This window comes from Podarcis cretensis (genome assembly GCF_951804945.1).
Source record: "Podarcis cretensis genome assembly, chromosome: 14".
Classification (NCBI taxonomy): Eukaryota; Metazoa; Chordata; class Lepidosauria; order Squamata; family Lacertidae; genus Podarcis; species Podarcis cretensis.
The window spans coordinates 25363010-25379626 of NC_137183.1; the positions used below are offsets into that span (position 1 = coordinate 25363010).

The 16617-nt window shown below is 43.2% G+C and overlaps 1 protein-coding gene and 1 long non-coding RNA gene across 3 annotated transcripts in view; both read right to left on the minus strand.

Moving 5' to 3' along the window:
- LOC307203549 overlaps positions 1–16617 on the minus strand; it is a 309517-nt gene that overhangs the window by 15429 nt on the left and 277471 nt on the right. The gene's annotated exons all lie outside the window — the stretch shown is intronic.
- The window catches only part of MCTP2 (multiple C2 and transmembrane domain containing 2), a 116143-nt gene that overhangs the window by 15429 nt on the left and 84097 nt on the right, over positions 1–16617 (minus strand). For both annotated transcript variants that reach the window (XM_079954235.1, XM_079954236.1), the window contains exons 18-19: positions 11471–11593; positions 3675–3716 (exon numbers count right to left, since the gene is read on the minus strand). In XM_079954235.1, coding sequence (XP_079810361.1) covers positions 3675–3716; positions 11471–11593 — 165 coding nt within the window. The remainder of the gene's footprint in view (positions 1–3674; positions 3717–11470; positions 11594–16617) is intronic.

Consider the following 16617-nt stretch of genomic DNA (forward strand, 5'->3'; position numbering starts at 1 on the left):
CCTAGGATTCCTATTGTTCAGCTTTAGTACAGGATACTAAATATCCCCCACACATAGGGATGGATGAAATAAGTTCTTCAATGGAAATGTCTAAAACAAGCCATAGGTCAGACTGCCACTGCTTGGCAGGGGATGAAACATTAATTAGCAAAGGTTTGGGAGGTGCTGCTTTCAGCATGAGGGTCACATTTTCTTCTGGGCAATCTTTGGTGGGGGAGCACACACTAGTGGTGGGTGCAGGCAAAAATGGGCATACCAATGGGTGCAAATTTCACCTTACAAGAGGGGATGGTGTGCTATAGCACTCTCAAAATTCCAAATACGCCCACAGACCTCAAAGCATTGGTGGCACCCTGATACAGATGGTCTAGTGCAGGGGTTGGAAACCAAGGGTTACCTCCCCCCCCCCGAATGTTTTCCAAGAGCCTCACACCAATGGTAGGTAGAAACAGAGGCTGAAGTGGGTTGGGGGCTGTGCCTTTCCCCTTCTAGAGTGAGAATTCCCAGAGTGGTTTAACAATCAGTTCCCCTTTCCAGGGATCTAGGCAAACTGTCAATCTAAGAGGGGAATTTGGGTCTCCTAACAACTTTCAACACCCTCAAGAAACTACACTTCCCAGGATTCTTTGGGGAGAAGCCTGTGATTCTTTACAGCAGTAGCATAGTGCTTTAAATGTATGATGTGGATGTGGTCAAATACTCTGGGCCAAATGGGGAAACCATAGAATCAGAGAATGGTAGAGTTGGAAGGGACCCCCAAGGGCCATCTAGTCCAACCCCCTGCAAGGCAGGAATCTTTGGCCCCAAGTGGGGCTCAAACTCCCAACCCTGAGATTAAGAGACTTCTGCTCTACCGAGTGAGCTATGCGAAGAGCCCAAAATATATTCTGCCTCATCTTCAGTTTACAGAGATTATATGTTGCTGCAGGAGCTGGTGCTTAGTCAGACAAACTCAGAGATGCTCTTCCAGACCCAAGGATCAAGGCCTTCTTTGAGCTATGCTATGTGAGTCGATACTTCAGGACCAGCTCAGTTCCCTTGAGCCTTATTCTAAGCTTCCTTGGCAGGCTTTTCCACAGCTGTGTCTGACTCAAGACCGGAGTCTAGGACTCACATGAGAAAGCTGAAAAATCAGCCATTCTCTCTCACTGAACAAACACAGAGCAAACACAAAGCAATAGAGCTCATGAACACTTGGCTCCTACACAGATATTGAATGATGCAGGGACATGTTAAGACTGCATGGTCACTCAACAAGCTATGGCTCATACCTGGAAGGCCTTACAAGGACTACCCTTGGAGTTACAGTGTAAAAATATTTGGTGTTCAGCCATGGCTGAGAAAATAATTCACAACTCAAAAGTGAAAAAGGAACAGAAAAACCAGATAAATTTTATGCAATATGGTAGCCGTTTGTTACGAAAATGGTCTTAAGGATACATTCTCCAAATTATCTTTGCAGATACGTCTATCCTGAAAGTGGGTGGCACTGTGGGTTAAACCACAGAGCCTAGGACTTGCCAATCAGAAGGTCGGCGGTTCGAATCCCCGCAACGGGGTGAGCTCCCATTGCTCGGTCCCTGCTCCTGCCAACCTAGCAGTTTGAAAGCACGTCGAAGTGCAAGTAGATAAATAGGTACCGCTCTGGCGGGAAGGTAAATAGCATTTCCGTGCACTACTCTGGTTTGCCAGAAGTGGCTTAGTCATGCTGGCCACATGACCCGGAAGCTGTACGTCGGCTCCCTTGGCCAATGAAGCGAGATGAGCGCTGCAACCCCAGAGTCGGCCACGACTGGACCTAATGGTTAGGGGGCCCTTTACCTTTACCTTTACCTTTACTATCCTGAGCAGTACAGCTCGAACAACATTCTTCCTGGGCAACAACTGTCTGTGTCAGATAGAAAACATTTTTTGTACTGTCCCTAGGACATTAAAGCTGGAAATTTGGATAATGTGTATGGATTCATAAGAAGTATCCATGTTATATAGAATTTTTTTTTTTTTTTTAAAAAAAAGACCCTCTGTGTTTATGCAGTCCTTGTTGTAGAAGTAGAGCCCTTGTTGTAGAATCAGAGTTTCAGAGCTCTTACAATTTTACGTAAGAAGTTGAAATATACATTTAAAATGGCAATGCTATGGAGCGAGCATTCAAGAAAGGAAAAGTGCCCTGGGAATGAACCACTGTTATCTTCTGCTGCTGTCTCCTCTGTTGGAAAAGGGGGAGCTGGAAGCTCAGCCCTTCCATTTTTAAAGATTGATCATTCAGATGGAAGGGAGTTAATCTGCTCTTCTGTTTTTGAACTAAGTGTCTATGTGTTTCTAAGTCGTAAACAGTTAGTCTCTGAGGGTGTGTTACAATTCCCAGAAGCGAGGTCTGTTATGTCTGACATGCAACAGAATCCCAGAAAGCTCCCTCTCCCCCTCTTTTCTCTGTATACTTTTGATAAAACACGCACACATTTGATAGAAACCATGACCTTCTGTGTCAGATCCCAGCCAACAGCTTTTCCAAGTTTTAGGAGTCATTTCATTGGGGGGTGGGATGTATTTTAGAAAGTTTACTTTTGTGTGTTTCGGTGACACAATACTAAAATGTAATAATTATCCCAATGTTTCTGTGCAACAAGCAGTATGCTTGGACCTCACCAGTACTCTTCTAAAGCACCATCCTTGGAAATCTAAATGGCCAGCAAAGATTCTAGGGCTGAAATGATGCCATTCATACATGTAGCAATGGTGTGAATGCTACTTTAAGAGGGCCAGCCCCCCTGTCAAGGTGGTTTGTGAAGGTTAGGGGATGTTGGGATCTGGCTGGCTAGTCTGATCCAGTTCCCCAGCCCGGGAATCAAAATATTGTTTCACCATCTCTTTACAGATTCACCACTGTCCCAATAGACCAACATGGCTGCCTCTCTGTGTATGTGTGTTACATTTAGAGATGCTTGAAGACCTAGTTTGGTCTTCGTTTTTAAATGGAACAACCTGATTTGTGCCTCCTGGATGGAACACAATTGTCTTGCAGTTTCGCAATTCACTGAAATTTACGAGACAGTTCTTGGCTCCAGAAAAAAAGTCTATGAGGCTAAAGTGTATATTTTAGGATAAAATGTGAACAAAAGTGTGTATTTTGTGGGGTGAAACACAATAAGTAATATTCAAGTCCTACGCAGAACAGACCCATGAAAATAAATGAACGTTAGTCCTGTCTACTAGCTTCAGTGGGTCTACTCTGAGAAGGACAAGCATTGAATACCACCCACTGAAGTTAACAGACATGCCTAACTTAGGTCCAATAATTTTGGTGAGTCTACTTCAAGTAAAATGCAGTTGGCTATAACCCTATAATATTAATTTTGGGCTTTTTAAAAAAAGTTGATGGCTACAGAAATGGGACTGAGGTCACTTCCAGATGACCTGTTTTATGTCAGTGGAGAGATTAGACAACACGGGCTGTTTAGTGAGCATTCATTGTGGTTTGCATGTGGGGAAATCAAACTATGTTGCATCAAGCATCATCCCACACTTTTTCATGCATTTCCCTGCTACTTTCCTTTGCCATGTTGTGAACGAATCTCAACTGAAAATAATGACAACTTGGAAGTGCCCTGAATGGACTCAGCAATGAACACATGGGACACTTGCTTTTATGCAATCTGCTCTATATTGCATCTTACCTTGTCGTCGTCATCTTCATCCTCCTCTACATCAATGCAGTCCTTAAAAAAACAAAACAGAAAATTAATCCAAATTCCAAATTGCTTAGCATAATTAATATCATTCTATTTATTTAAACATTTAAGGGGAACCCTGCTGGATCAGCCCAAAGGTGAATCAAGTCTATCATTCCACTGTGGTCAAACTGGATGTCTATGGGATCCCATAAACAATATATAAAGGCAACTAGCCCTTTCCTGATGTTTGTTCCTGGGCAACTGAGAACATGAGAAGAGGCCGCTGGATCAGGCCAAGAGCTCATCTAATCCAGCATCCTGTTCCCACAGTGGCCACCCAGAGGCCTGTGGGAAACCCTCAAGCAGGGCCAGAGCACCATGTGGTTTCCAGCAAATGGCATTCAGAAGCATTACTGTTGCCAACCATAGAAGCAGAGCATAGCCATCATGGCTAGTAGCCATGATCATCACCAGTTGCATTTTGCCTCTAGTGCTATAGGTCCAGACTAGGTAACAAGTAGCCCTCTAGATGTTGCTTAGTTACAATTCCCATCCTCCAAGATTACTAGCCAGCCTGGCTGAGGCTGATGGAAGTTGGAGAGTCCAACACATTTGGAGGATCACAGGCTCCCTAACACTGCTGTCGGCATTCGCTCAACTAGGCTTGCTATTAGTGTGAAGTGTTATATCCAATGTCAGACCTGCTCCAAGTTGACCCTTGAAATTAATTAACTTGGGTTTATTACTTTCAGTAGCTCTGCTCTGAGTAAACCCCATTTAGATAAAGCTCAATGTCTTTATAATGGTCCATCAATAATGGCTAATCAAAAATGGCTGGTAATCATCAATTCATTTGATTTCCTACTCCACACAACATAGGGTAATTCCAGAGTCACAACTTCCTTTAAAAAAAATAATAATTAAGACCTTGGATTATGACATTTTAAAACAATTGCTTTTTAATCCTCAAGGACTCTTCCCATCCTTTGGTCCATGTTCAGAAAACGGTAACAGAAATAACTCTCAACCATGACACAGTTTTATGTTGGAACAAAGCTATCAGCAGCAGATGCAAGCCAAACCGTTCTAAAGGCAAGAAGGTTCAATTCTTGTTTTTTTCTTTTTTTCTTTTTTTAATGCTATTTTAATCCATTGCCAAGTTCTACTCTCAGTAAGCAGCTTTGTTCTTCCTCTGACAAATGAACCAGTTGGAATGTCAAGGCTGAGAATTCTTCTACACTCAGTTTATTCTATTCTCATTGCTTGTTTCAATGGCTGTTCGCTCCCTTTAGGGCCATTACCGAAACATTAGGGGGCAGAAAATACATTAGCACACACATAATCAATCTTAAGAATCAGATACAAAATTCTATACAGCATTATCACTCCACTTGCTAAGAAAAATGGGAGGGGCGGTGGGGGAAAGGTTATGATTGAAGTGTAGGGGTAACAGGCATTTCAACACAGGTTCTTTGCTAGCAACACATAAAAAAAAGATTCTCCAGGTCAGCAGGAACATTTCTTTTGAATAGGCAGATTTATTTATTTATTTTTAAATACAATAAGTGGAATGGAGGAAATGTTGAAGTGCAGAATTAAAAGTTGAGTTGGTAAATAAAATAAAATAAAATCCATTTTCAGGGCACAGGACTAAGCTCTTGAAAAGATTCAACTTGCATTCATTTTCCAGAAGGTGGAAGATGCAACAATGAGATTGATGATCTTGGACCTGATCCTCACCAACAGGGAAGAACTGGTCAATAAGGTGGAAGTAGTGGGGACCTTGAGAGGAAGTGACCACATCCCTTTGGTATTCATTATACAGAGGAAAAGGAAAGCCAAGTGTAGTCAGACATCCATTTTAGATTTCTAGAAAGCGGACATCAAAAAGCTGGGTTAGATTCCACGGTCAGAAATACTCAAAGAGAAGGGAGTCCATGGTAGATGGGGGTTTCTTAAAGGTGAGATACAGAAGGCACAATCTCAAACAATTCCAACAAGACAGAAAAGTGGGATGCATCTAAAGAAACTGGTGTGGTTGCACAATGAGCTTACGGATGAGCTTAGAGTTAAGAAGGGCATGTATAAGAAATGGAAGAAGAGGTATCTCATGAAGGAAGAGTATAAACGAGCAGCCGACACTTGCAGGGGGAAGGTCTGGTAGGCTAAAGCTCAGAATGAGCTCAGACTTACAAGAGAGGTTGAAAATAATAATAAATGTTGTTTTTTTCTTGGCTATGTTCAAAGCAAGAGAAATAACAAAAATATTGTGTTCTTTGTGTGGAGAAGATGGAGAATATTGGGTGATGGAAAGCTAGTGAAAGTGCTCAATACCTACTTTCTCTCTGCCTTCTTCCAAAAGAAAAAATAGTGCCCAACCGGGTGATAATAAAATAAATGATGCAGAGAGGGAGTTGCAGCCCAAAAGAGAGAAAAAAGAGGTGGTAAAGGAACAGCTGGCTACTTTGAATGGATTCAAATATCCAGTGCCTGATGAACTGCAACCAAGGGTACTAAAGGAACTTGCAGATGCAATTGTAGAGCTTCTGTCTATAATCTTAAGAGAATTCTTAGGGAATTCTATGGACTGGAGGTGGGCAAATGTTGTCCCCATCTTCAAAAAGTGGGAGAAAGAGGACACAGGCAGCTTCCAGCTGGTCAGCTTGATGCTAATAGCAGGAAAGGTCCAGAAACAGAACATTAAAGAGTTGTGTGTGATCAGTTAAAAAGGGATGTCATGATTACTAAGAGCCTGCATGGGTTTCTGAAAAGCAAGTCATGCCAGACCCTTATTTTGATAAGGGTTCAAAGCTTGGTGGATCAGGGAAATGCTGTGTATGCAATGTATCTTACTTTGAGCAAGGCTTTGGACAAAGCCCCTCAAGATTTTCTTGTGGAGAAGCTGGTGAGGGGTTGGAAATGGTGACATCTGGAATCAAAACGAAGTCATGGGGTCATGTTATGGATGTATTGGTGCACTGACAATGCACACAGCTGCCTGCAGGTTTGGAGGGAGTATGAAATGCCCCTAGGTGCATACAAGTGTACACAGGAATAGCCCTCCTGGAACAGGCCAATGGACCATCAAGTCCAGCATCCTCTTCTCACAGTGGCCAACCAGATGCCCATGGGAAGCCTTGAAAGCAGAATCTGAGTACAACAGGACTCTCCACAGTTGTGCTCCCCAGCAAGTGGCACTCATGATCATACTGAAAGTGGAGGTAGAACATAGCCATCTTGGCTAGTAGCTATTGATAGCCTTATCTCTTATAAATCTGTCTAATTTCCCATTAAATCCATTTAGGCTGGTGGCCAAGGCTGCCAATTGTGGGAGCAAATTCCATAGTTTAACAATGCACTTTCTTTTGTCTGTCCTGAATCTTCCAAAATGCAGCTCATTGGATGGCCTTAAGTTCAAGTATCACAAGGGGAAAATACCTTCCCCTATCCATGAATCCCATCTTCCACGAATTTGTCAAATCCTCTTTTAAAGCTATCCAGGTCACTGGCTGTTGTGGAAGCAAATTCCATAATTTAACTATGCACAGTGCAAATAAATACTTTTTTGGTGTATCTGCCTTGAATTCCCCCAAAGTTCAGTTTCATTGGATGTCCATGAATTCTATTGTTATAAGAGAGGGAGAAAAGCTTTTCTCTATCCACTCTTACCACGCCGTACATAATTTTGCACACTTCTATCGTGTTACTTCTTACTTGCCATTTCTCTAAACTAGAAAGCCCCAAATCTCATAGCATTTCTTCACAGGGACGTTGCTCCTTTCCCTGGATCATCTGCCCTTTTCCAAGCCTGTTCCAGCTCTACAATATCCTTTTTGAAGTAGGGTGACCAGAACGGTACACAGTGTAAATGTAAATCTTACATGCGCAAGGCCTCCCGTATGTGAGAGGGAATCAGCCTAGGCTAATTGGGATTTCGCCTCATGTAGGTCCCTTTCACACGGTCCCTGAAAGTGGGCATGGCTAGTCAGTGTGAACCCCTGTTCCAGCCCCTCACACATGCTTTCAATGGCATAAGAAGGTTCCTATGAACCCTCCTAAAATGAACTTTTGAAAATAGTATGTGATGGGGAAAGGAGGCTGTAAAGAAAAACAGTGTGCTCAACAAGACGAATGGCAAATCGCAACATCCATCACCCGCTTAGCATCAGTGGACAGAATCCTTGGGATTTCAGTGGGACAGCAACGTGTCATCAGAGAATGAGTGATGGAGAGGGGTTGTTTTTAACTCTGTGTCCTCAGCCATCATCAGGTTTGCTGGATTTCACTATACCATTTTATCCCCCATAAAAACCCAATACAAACCTATCCCCTTTGCATTCGATAATGACTTGTTTGTCCCAAATTCCACCTAGAGAGTAAAACTTCAATTTTCCAGATGTAATAAAAGCCATGTTAAATGTTTTTACGGCTCCATCTGTAGGGATTAGGACTTCACTCTGATTACTTGGCCTCTAACCATTCGTCTTTGTATTTGATGTGCCTGAAATGGCCAGCTAACTGAAAATGCCATTTGCCCCAATCTGCAACTCTTTTCTCTCAAGTGGCGGTGGGGGGTGGGGTGGAGAGCAGACTCTGAACAGAACCAGAAAAGTTAAAAAAAAATGGCAGGAAGATGCTTGAATATAACTTAATTAATAACCACAGTGCTTTTATAATTGTTGCTATTGTTGTTCTCAGCATGGCATACATGATCTGCCTCCTCCTCATTTAACCCACACAGCAACCCTGTGAGGTAGGTTAGGCTGAGTGACAATCAATAGCCCAAAGATCAGCATGGATTTATAGATGAGTGAGGATTTGGGGCCTGGGTTTCACAATCCAACTAACCAATACACCAAACTGATTATTGCTTCCCCCAAGGTCCTATTCATATTGAAAGTAACATAAAGGTGCTCATAAGATTTGCTCTCTTTGAAGTTTCACAAGGCGAATCACAGAGAGTTGCATTTTGACAGGTTTAAAAACAGAGCCCTGCACGTTATGAAGAAGCATCCTGTTCCTTTCTAACTCCACAGACTTTCTGAACTTTGTTTTTTAATGTGCAGGAAAGAATTCCTCTTCAGAGCCCCCTCGCCTCATTTTGCCACCTTAAGGCTCTCGTGTAAAAGGATTTGGCCCGCTTCAAAAGGGCAAGAGTACCAAGCAAAGTTACTTCAACTGAAGGTGAAAGAAGAGAAGGCAAAACCCTCAAGCAAAGTTTAAAAGCTGACCCGAATTAATCTTAGTTTGATTCAAACTGATGACAAAAGCAGCTCGTTTTAAGAATATCTGTTGTGGTTTTGTATATAATGACTATAGCAATGTTACAGCTGGACACAAGCAATTGTGTTCAAGATGGATGAAGTTACTATGATAGATTTTCTGTGGTGTACCATATCCATCTCTCTTATCTCACAGTCGTATTGGGTCAAATGGGACTGGCAGGCTTGTGAGGCATTATGCCACCTTTTCCAACATTCCTGGCGCCCTCCAGATCTATTTTGGACTGTAACTCTTTATCAGCCCCAGTTGAGTCCTTCCCAGTCTCATCTAACCCATGGAAGTTGTAAGTCCAAAACATCCGACAGGTTCCAGGTGGGATACAGCTGCATTGCAAAAAAAATCTGCAAATCCCCCATATCTCTTGTTTTGACTTATTTTGTTGTTGTTTTATGGTTTCAGGTTGCATTTTGGTTTTAATGGATATTGTTTTGCCATTTTATATAGTGTCCATGACTTAGAGATTTCAAAAATAAATACATAAGTGGTTTAGATGCACTTTTAAACAGATGCATTATGGGGCAGAGTGTGCTCAACATAGGCCTGTCTCGTAACACCTCCAACAACTATCCTAAATTGATAGATTGAATTTGTACTGAAGACTTGTCCGAACAAGCTATGTGCTGCCTGTGGGGTTTGCTTTTAAGGAAACGCATATAGGGCCGTATTCAACAATAGCCCTACTCATGGGATATGTACTGAAATTAGAGGACATGGCTAAGTTAGGTCAACACATTTCTAAGGGTACAAACATAGTTGGACCTAGCTGAAAATAACCCATAGGACTGTTATAAAGAAACTTGGCACAACAAGCAATGATAGGGCTGCCATACGTCCAGTGTTTTGTCCTGGATCAACGCTTGTTTGGCGTTTGTGTAGAAAACACTCAACAACTTTAAAGTCGCTCTTTTTGCTTTGGCTGCCAAAGAGCTAAGAAAGAACACCTTAGACAATATAGCAGTGAACTGTAAGGGAGACACAGGGATCTAAACAGAGACCATTATTTGTGGTGTGACACCCCTTTTACTTCTTAACACCCTTATGTATATTTGATTCAGATTTTTCATGGCCAATGGCTAGTACAAGAAAGTTATTTGAATTGGAAATAAAAAAAGCTCAACAACTTTCAGGGTGTCCTGGTTTTTACTTTTTGAAGTATGGCACCCTAAGCAATGAATGCAGGGAAACAATTCAGAGAAACTTTGGTTTTGATTCAAGCTATGTGTGTGAATGGTAGGGGTGGAAGGCCCTATGAATTCCAGTTTTCCTGGGTTTCTGATTTTTCTAATCCTAAAGTCCCCTCTTCACATTTTACAGCAATTTGTTTTTTCTGCAATATAATACAGTGGTACCTCTGGAAGTGAATGGGATCCGTTCCGGAGCCCCGTTCACATCATGAGCAGAACACAACCCACATCTGCATGTGCACGGGTCGCGGGTCGCTGCATCTGCACATGCGTGTGACGTCATTGTGAGTGTCTGTGCATGTGCAAGCGGTGAAACCCGGAAGTAATCCATTCCGTTACTTCCGGGACACAACCTGAAAAGATTCAACCTGAAGCAAACGTAACAAGAGGTAAGACTGTACAGTGGTGCCTCGCAAGACGCAATTAATCCGTTCCGTGAGGCTCTTCGTATAGCGGTTTTTTCGTCTTGCGAAGCAAGCCCATTGACAGCTTAGCGGATTAGCGCTATTAGCGGTTTAGCGGCTTTTAGCAGATCAGCTGATAAGCGGCTTATCAGCGGATCAGCTGATAAGTGGCTTAGGGCTTAGGAAAAGGGGGGGGAAGGGGAAAACACCTCGCAGGAACTCGCAAGACATTTTCGTCTTGCGAAGCAAGCCCATAGGGAAATTTGTTTTGCGAAGCGCCTCCAAAACGGAAAACCCTTTCGTCTAGCGGGTTTTCCGTCTTGTGAGGCGTTTGTCTTCCGAGGCACCACTGTATAATGCATATCTTAGTGCTATCTACACTGATATCTTCATTTTCACGCACCCTTTCCTCTAACCTGTGTGTTTTTTTAGACATTGTTGGCTGGAAAACTGCACTGCAAAATTCAACTAAGTGTGAATTTTGAAGGATAGTTGTGTTTGGGTGTGCGTATTGCACATTTGAAAGATTTGGCTTTAAATGTGTACTAATTCAAATTCCTCCTCCATCCCTAGTAAAGACCAAGGGGTTAAGCCTTAATCAAGGTAAACTAGAAGTGAGGACTCTTTGGTCTTCCAGATGCTGTTGGAATCCCAACACACATCAGCCCCAGCAAGCTGATGGTGTCAGGAATGATAGGAACTGTAGTCCATCGACACCAGGGGACCCAAGGAAGTACAACTCAAATCAGCCCCAGCTATCATGACCAGTGGTCAAGGATCATGGGAGTTGTAGTCTATTAACATCTGGAGGGTCACAAGCTCCCCATCCCTGGATTCACCTATATGACAATGCATAAATGCAACACACACCACTGTTCCATACTAAATTACAACCAGAACCTGAAATATTAAGCACAACTTAACTTACCTGGGGGTCTTGTGCACTGGACACTTTCTCTGGAGAGATGAGGGAGAAGTTGTAAGCAAAAAGGAGCAGTAAAGCCAAGGGCACCATGTACAAATCAAAATGCCAAACCGTGACAACGAATACCTAAATGAGACAAAGGAAGACAGAAGGGGCTATTTACATCATTTGATGAAAAGAAAAGAGGGGAAGGAAGAAAAGGGAGGTGTGAAGAACAAAGCTTCTGACTCTTCATTCCTATGTGCATCCTTGAAGCTCCGCTAACCTCTGATCTCTCCCACTTTTGCATTCATGGGAAGATAATCACCTTGTATATTTCCATGTTCCAAGTGCACCATGTCATCCGTTAGAATTGCTAGCATTACCTTCTACTTTTGATTTTATTCTCATTGTAGGGATGTACAATTATGTAAACAAACAAGAAAAGAGAGACCTTGATGAAAGCTGAAAAAAACAAGAGAGAGAAAAGGAAGAAGGGGGGGATGGAACACTCATTGAAACTGGATAGAAGAAATGCCTGTCACCTGCAGAACCACAGTACAAAAAGGATGTCAGGAGCCAGGCCACCATCTTGATAACACAGCACTCAAGTTGTAATTAGCTTAAAGATTTATTGCAATACAAACACTCAGCCTCGGACACCTATCTGTATGTCCATGACTTATGAATCGGTTGACCCTTCTGGGGAGTGATTCCGGTTATGGCAGAATATCCGGACCCTATGCCCTTTCTGTTTCCAGCTTTGTTTTCTAAGACCTTTCCCATATGTCTGCTCCTTGGATGAATTAACTCCCCTTACGGTGTGGAACTGCTTTCCCTCTCGCCTTCTGACACTGCCTGTCTTGAGAGAGTTGGTTGCTCTCTAGCACACTCTCTGCATTCCTGTCATTCTCAAAGCAAGGGGAGTTGATAAACTTCCGTTCACAGCTGTCTGGGAAGAATGAGAGCCTCTCTCTTGTTGGCTGCTTCCTGACTCCTCTTGAGCTCTTATACCTTGGGGAGAAGTGTTCATGACAAAGGATGTCTCCTATCTGGTTGTTTTCGTTAGACATGAGCCATGCTGTTATAATAATAATAATTTATTATTTATACCCCACCCATCTGGCTGAGTTTCCCCAGCCACTCTGGGCAGCTCCCAATCGAGTGTTAAAAACAATACAGCATTAAATACTAAAAACTTCCCTAAACAGGGCTGTCTTTTAAAAATAGGATAGCTGCTTATTTCCTTGACATCTGATGGGAGGGCGGTCCACAGGGCGGGTGCCACTACCGAGAAGGCCCCCTGTCTGGTTCCCTGTAACCTCACTTCTCGCAATGAGGGAACTGTCAGAAGGCCCTCGGCGCTGGATCTCAGTGTCCAGGCTGAACGATGGGGGTGGAGACGTTCCTTCAGGTATACAGGACCGAGGCTTTAAAGGTCAGCACCAACACTTTGAATTGTGCTCGGAAAAGTACTGGGAGCCAATGCAGATCTCTCTGCATTACTCGTTCAGGGCCAAGAGCATAAGAAGAACCTGCTTGGATCAGGCCCATGCCACATCTACTCTAGCATCCTATTCTCACAGTGATACCCATGGGAAGCCCACAAGCAGGACCCAAGAGCCCTCTCCCTCCTCTGTGGTTTCTAGCAACTGCTTTGCAGAAGCATTACTAGCCTCCGCCATGGCTGGGACCAATTAATAGCCATGAGTTTGCCCCTGTTCTCTTATAAAGCCATCCAAGCTGGTGAGAGTGAGTTCCATAGTCATGTTTGTTCTGCTTCCCAAAGTAGCCATTATTGAAGATCCATCTCCAGTTCCCAAAGTAGCCAGTATTGGAGAGCCAGTATGGGGAACCTCAGGTCTGGGGGCCACGTGGAGCTGATCATACCTATCTGGCCTTTGGGACTTCCCCACAAGACGTACTCCTTCTTGAGACACACCCCTCACCAGGCCACCCTCCTCCGGTGCTTTCGCCTGTGTGCAATTTGTCCTTGAACTCCAAGAGTACTTCTTGTTGGGAGGGTAGAGAGGGGAGTATGAGTTTCTGTAGAAATTGTACAAAAGATAGCAATCACGTTCGGTGTTCTTTCCACTTCTGCCTCTGGACCCAAGCACCCCATGGCATATGGCCTCCAAATGGTTGCCCTGGAAGAATGGGGCTCTCTGGCTGAAAATGGTTCTCTCCCTAACCCCCACGTTACCTGATTGCCCATCTCTTTTAATATTTTTTTGCATAAAGCAGCCACGGCAGGTCCCAATTCAAATCAGGACCTGCAACACTGGTGAAAAGCATGCCCTCCAAACTTCTCTAATGAAGCCAAGGATAGTTGTTTGGTTGTGGGTTTTATTGTGGGGGTTTTTTGCAAGGGAGGGGAAGCGCAAGTTTTTCTCTGGCAAAAGGAATGAAAGGAAAATAAGATACACAAGGGAAGAGTTCAGGATCTAGAGAAGGGATGGCTAACACGGTGTCCTTCAGCTGTTACTGGACTCCAGTTCCCATCAGAGGTGGTTATAGGGTAGCGCAGGAGGTGTAGTCCGACAATGTCTTGAGGGTACCACACATTGACTAGAGTAATAAGGTTTTGTGTTGGCACAAGGGCTGGTGTAAATGTCTCCCTGTTTGGGGATTCACCCAATTTGAAGGGGTACTTTGGGCAAATTTTGAAATCCTTACAATGGCAGCAAGCGGGTTGAATTATTGCCATGCCTTTTTCCAAAAGGGGGGGAAAAATGATGTAGGATTTGCTTTAGAAAGCTTTAGAAAGACAAATGCATAAAAAGTTTTTTTAAAATCCTCCTTCTCACTGAAAGATGCCTCCCCTAAATGCAGTTGAAATGGCAACATAGTGGCAACTTCAAATTGTCTACCTGTGTACAGAGGTGCATGCTGTAGGCAGCTGTTTTCATCTTCCAGGTCTTAACACAAGAAACGAATAGCATCTATGCATAGCAGAGGGTGGGAGATAGAGCATAATAAGAAAAGGGGGAAGAAATCTGTTGACATCAGCTGCCTTTGCCACTACTTGGCCTCTCCTCCCAGTCAGCAGCATCAACGCAGGCAATGGGAAGTCAACTGAAGCACCTAGAGGTGGCTATAGACAAAGCAGAAGACTGGGGGAGGGAAAAGTGTTTCTACACATGAATCATAGAGTTGGAAAGGACCACAAAGGTCATCTAGTCATCATGCAGGAATCTTTTGCCCAATGTGTGCAGCTCGAACCCACAACCCTGAGATTAAGAGTTATCCCTACTCACAAAGGCACTCGCCTTAACCCAGGCACAGGCAAACTCAGCCCTCCAGATGTTTTGGGACTACAACTCCCATCATCCCTAGCTAACAGGACAAGTGGTCAGGGGTGATGGGAGTTGTAGTCCCAAAACATCTGGAGGGCTGAGTTTGCCTATGCCTGCCTTAACCTGTTCCTCTCCATACATTTCAGTCCACTGCTGCTTTTCAAGATAAAAAAAAAAGGCTGGTATAGTTGTTATCTTTCAGGGATTAAACCAGATTGGCAGGTACAGTTCTGAGCAGTCAAATAGCCGGGGAGAACGCATTAGACAGTTGCTCCCTCTGCTCTGTCTGAAACCAGCTGCTTTGCCTGGTAAGAGAGTTGTATGCAATGCCAGCTATAATGCACAGAACTGACTTAAGTTCATTAATTTCAGTGGGTGTCTCTGACTAGAACTAGAACAGGATAAACCTAGAGTGTCTGATGGCAGGAGGACGAATTCTTGGAACTATATTTTACATGTAGTTTTGCATTTAGGAAGGAAACTTCTGATTTGGGTGCATGTATAGATTTGCTGAGTTCTCTTTCACATGCACCAGTTTTAATCCTGTTGATTCTCTCATGCAGCTTTTATCATTTTTTGCTTTTGCAGTTTTATTTTAATTGCTTAATTCGTTTTGAGAATGTGATTTAAGGGCAATATAGCATTGCTTTGAAACAAAGAAATAAATAAAACTAACATGCATGTTTCCCATTTGAATTTTCAGCAAAAAGAAAAAAGAAAGAGAGAGAAAGAAACGTCGCACCTACAATTTTATGAGAAACGAAGCTGAAATCCCCACGCGGCTGTTCCAAAATTTCTGAGCTGGAGAACAGATCCAACTTGCAAGTTGAAAGGAAGGGCAGGCCAGAGAGTCATCCCGGGTGTTTTAGTAATTAAAGAAAAGTGCATAATGAACCATATGCCCAAAAGGGGCCTGTTTTTCATGCAGGACAGATTTTTGTTTGAATTTTTAATTTTTATATACAGATGAAACACTGGGTGGGATGAAGTAACTGTGTGAGGTAACACACCATGCAGTAGAGGAAGAAGAGGAGACAGTCGATGTGAGGATGAGCCGAGCATCCTTCGATGATTATGTGTCTATATTTCACTATTTTGAGACAAAGAATTTTTTTTTAAAAAAAATGCATCCTTCTCTCCTTTGAGCAACTGTTTTAGGCATCTGTTCAAAGTCTCCATGAAAGAGATATTGACAGCTTTTTAGGCTGAACAGTCCAAGAAGAAAAGAACAGAATGCTGCCTGCCAATTTTTTTATTTTTTTTTTAAATCAGGCTGACCCCACGGGACAAACAACAAGGATTCTTCTGCTATTTGTTGGACCCACCGCGTTGCCTCAACCACTCTGGTTTGGTGGAAAACCTGCCTTTGAAGCTCTAGCCAACACATTGAACAACAGCAAGCCCAGCGCTTAAGCTCTGGAGTCTCTAAACTTCATTTGTTGTCATTTTCATTCCGCGGCTTCCCTATTCCAAGGGAAGCAAGGAGTGTTTTACAAAGCTAAAAATAAAAGCCACAAACCTATCAATACCAATTAAGTAAAATACACAATAAAACACCAAGTTACCCCGCTTATTTTTATTGTTACGATGTTAAATACAGCTAAATTCCCAGTGAAGGCTGTCCAGCTTTGACCATATGCACACTGCATATTTGAACCACTATGATAACACTTTAAACATTCATGGCTCCCCACAAATAATTTTGGGCTCTGTAGTTAGTTAAGAGTGCTGAGACTTTGGGGGAGAGCCCCTCCCAAAGCTGTAGTTCCCAGAGTTCCCTGTGAAGAGGGATTTATAGCTCTGTGGTGGGAATAGGGGTCTCCTAACGGCTGGCAGGTGGCGCTGTGGGTTAAAGCCTCAGCGCCTAGGGCTTGC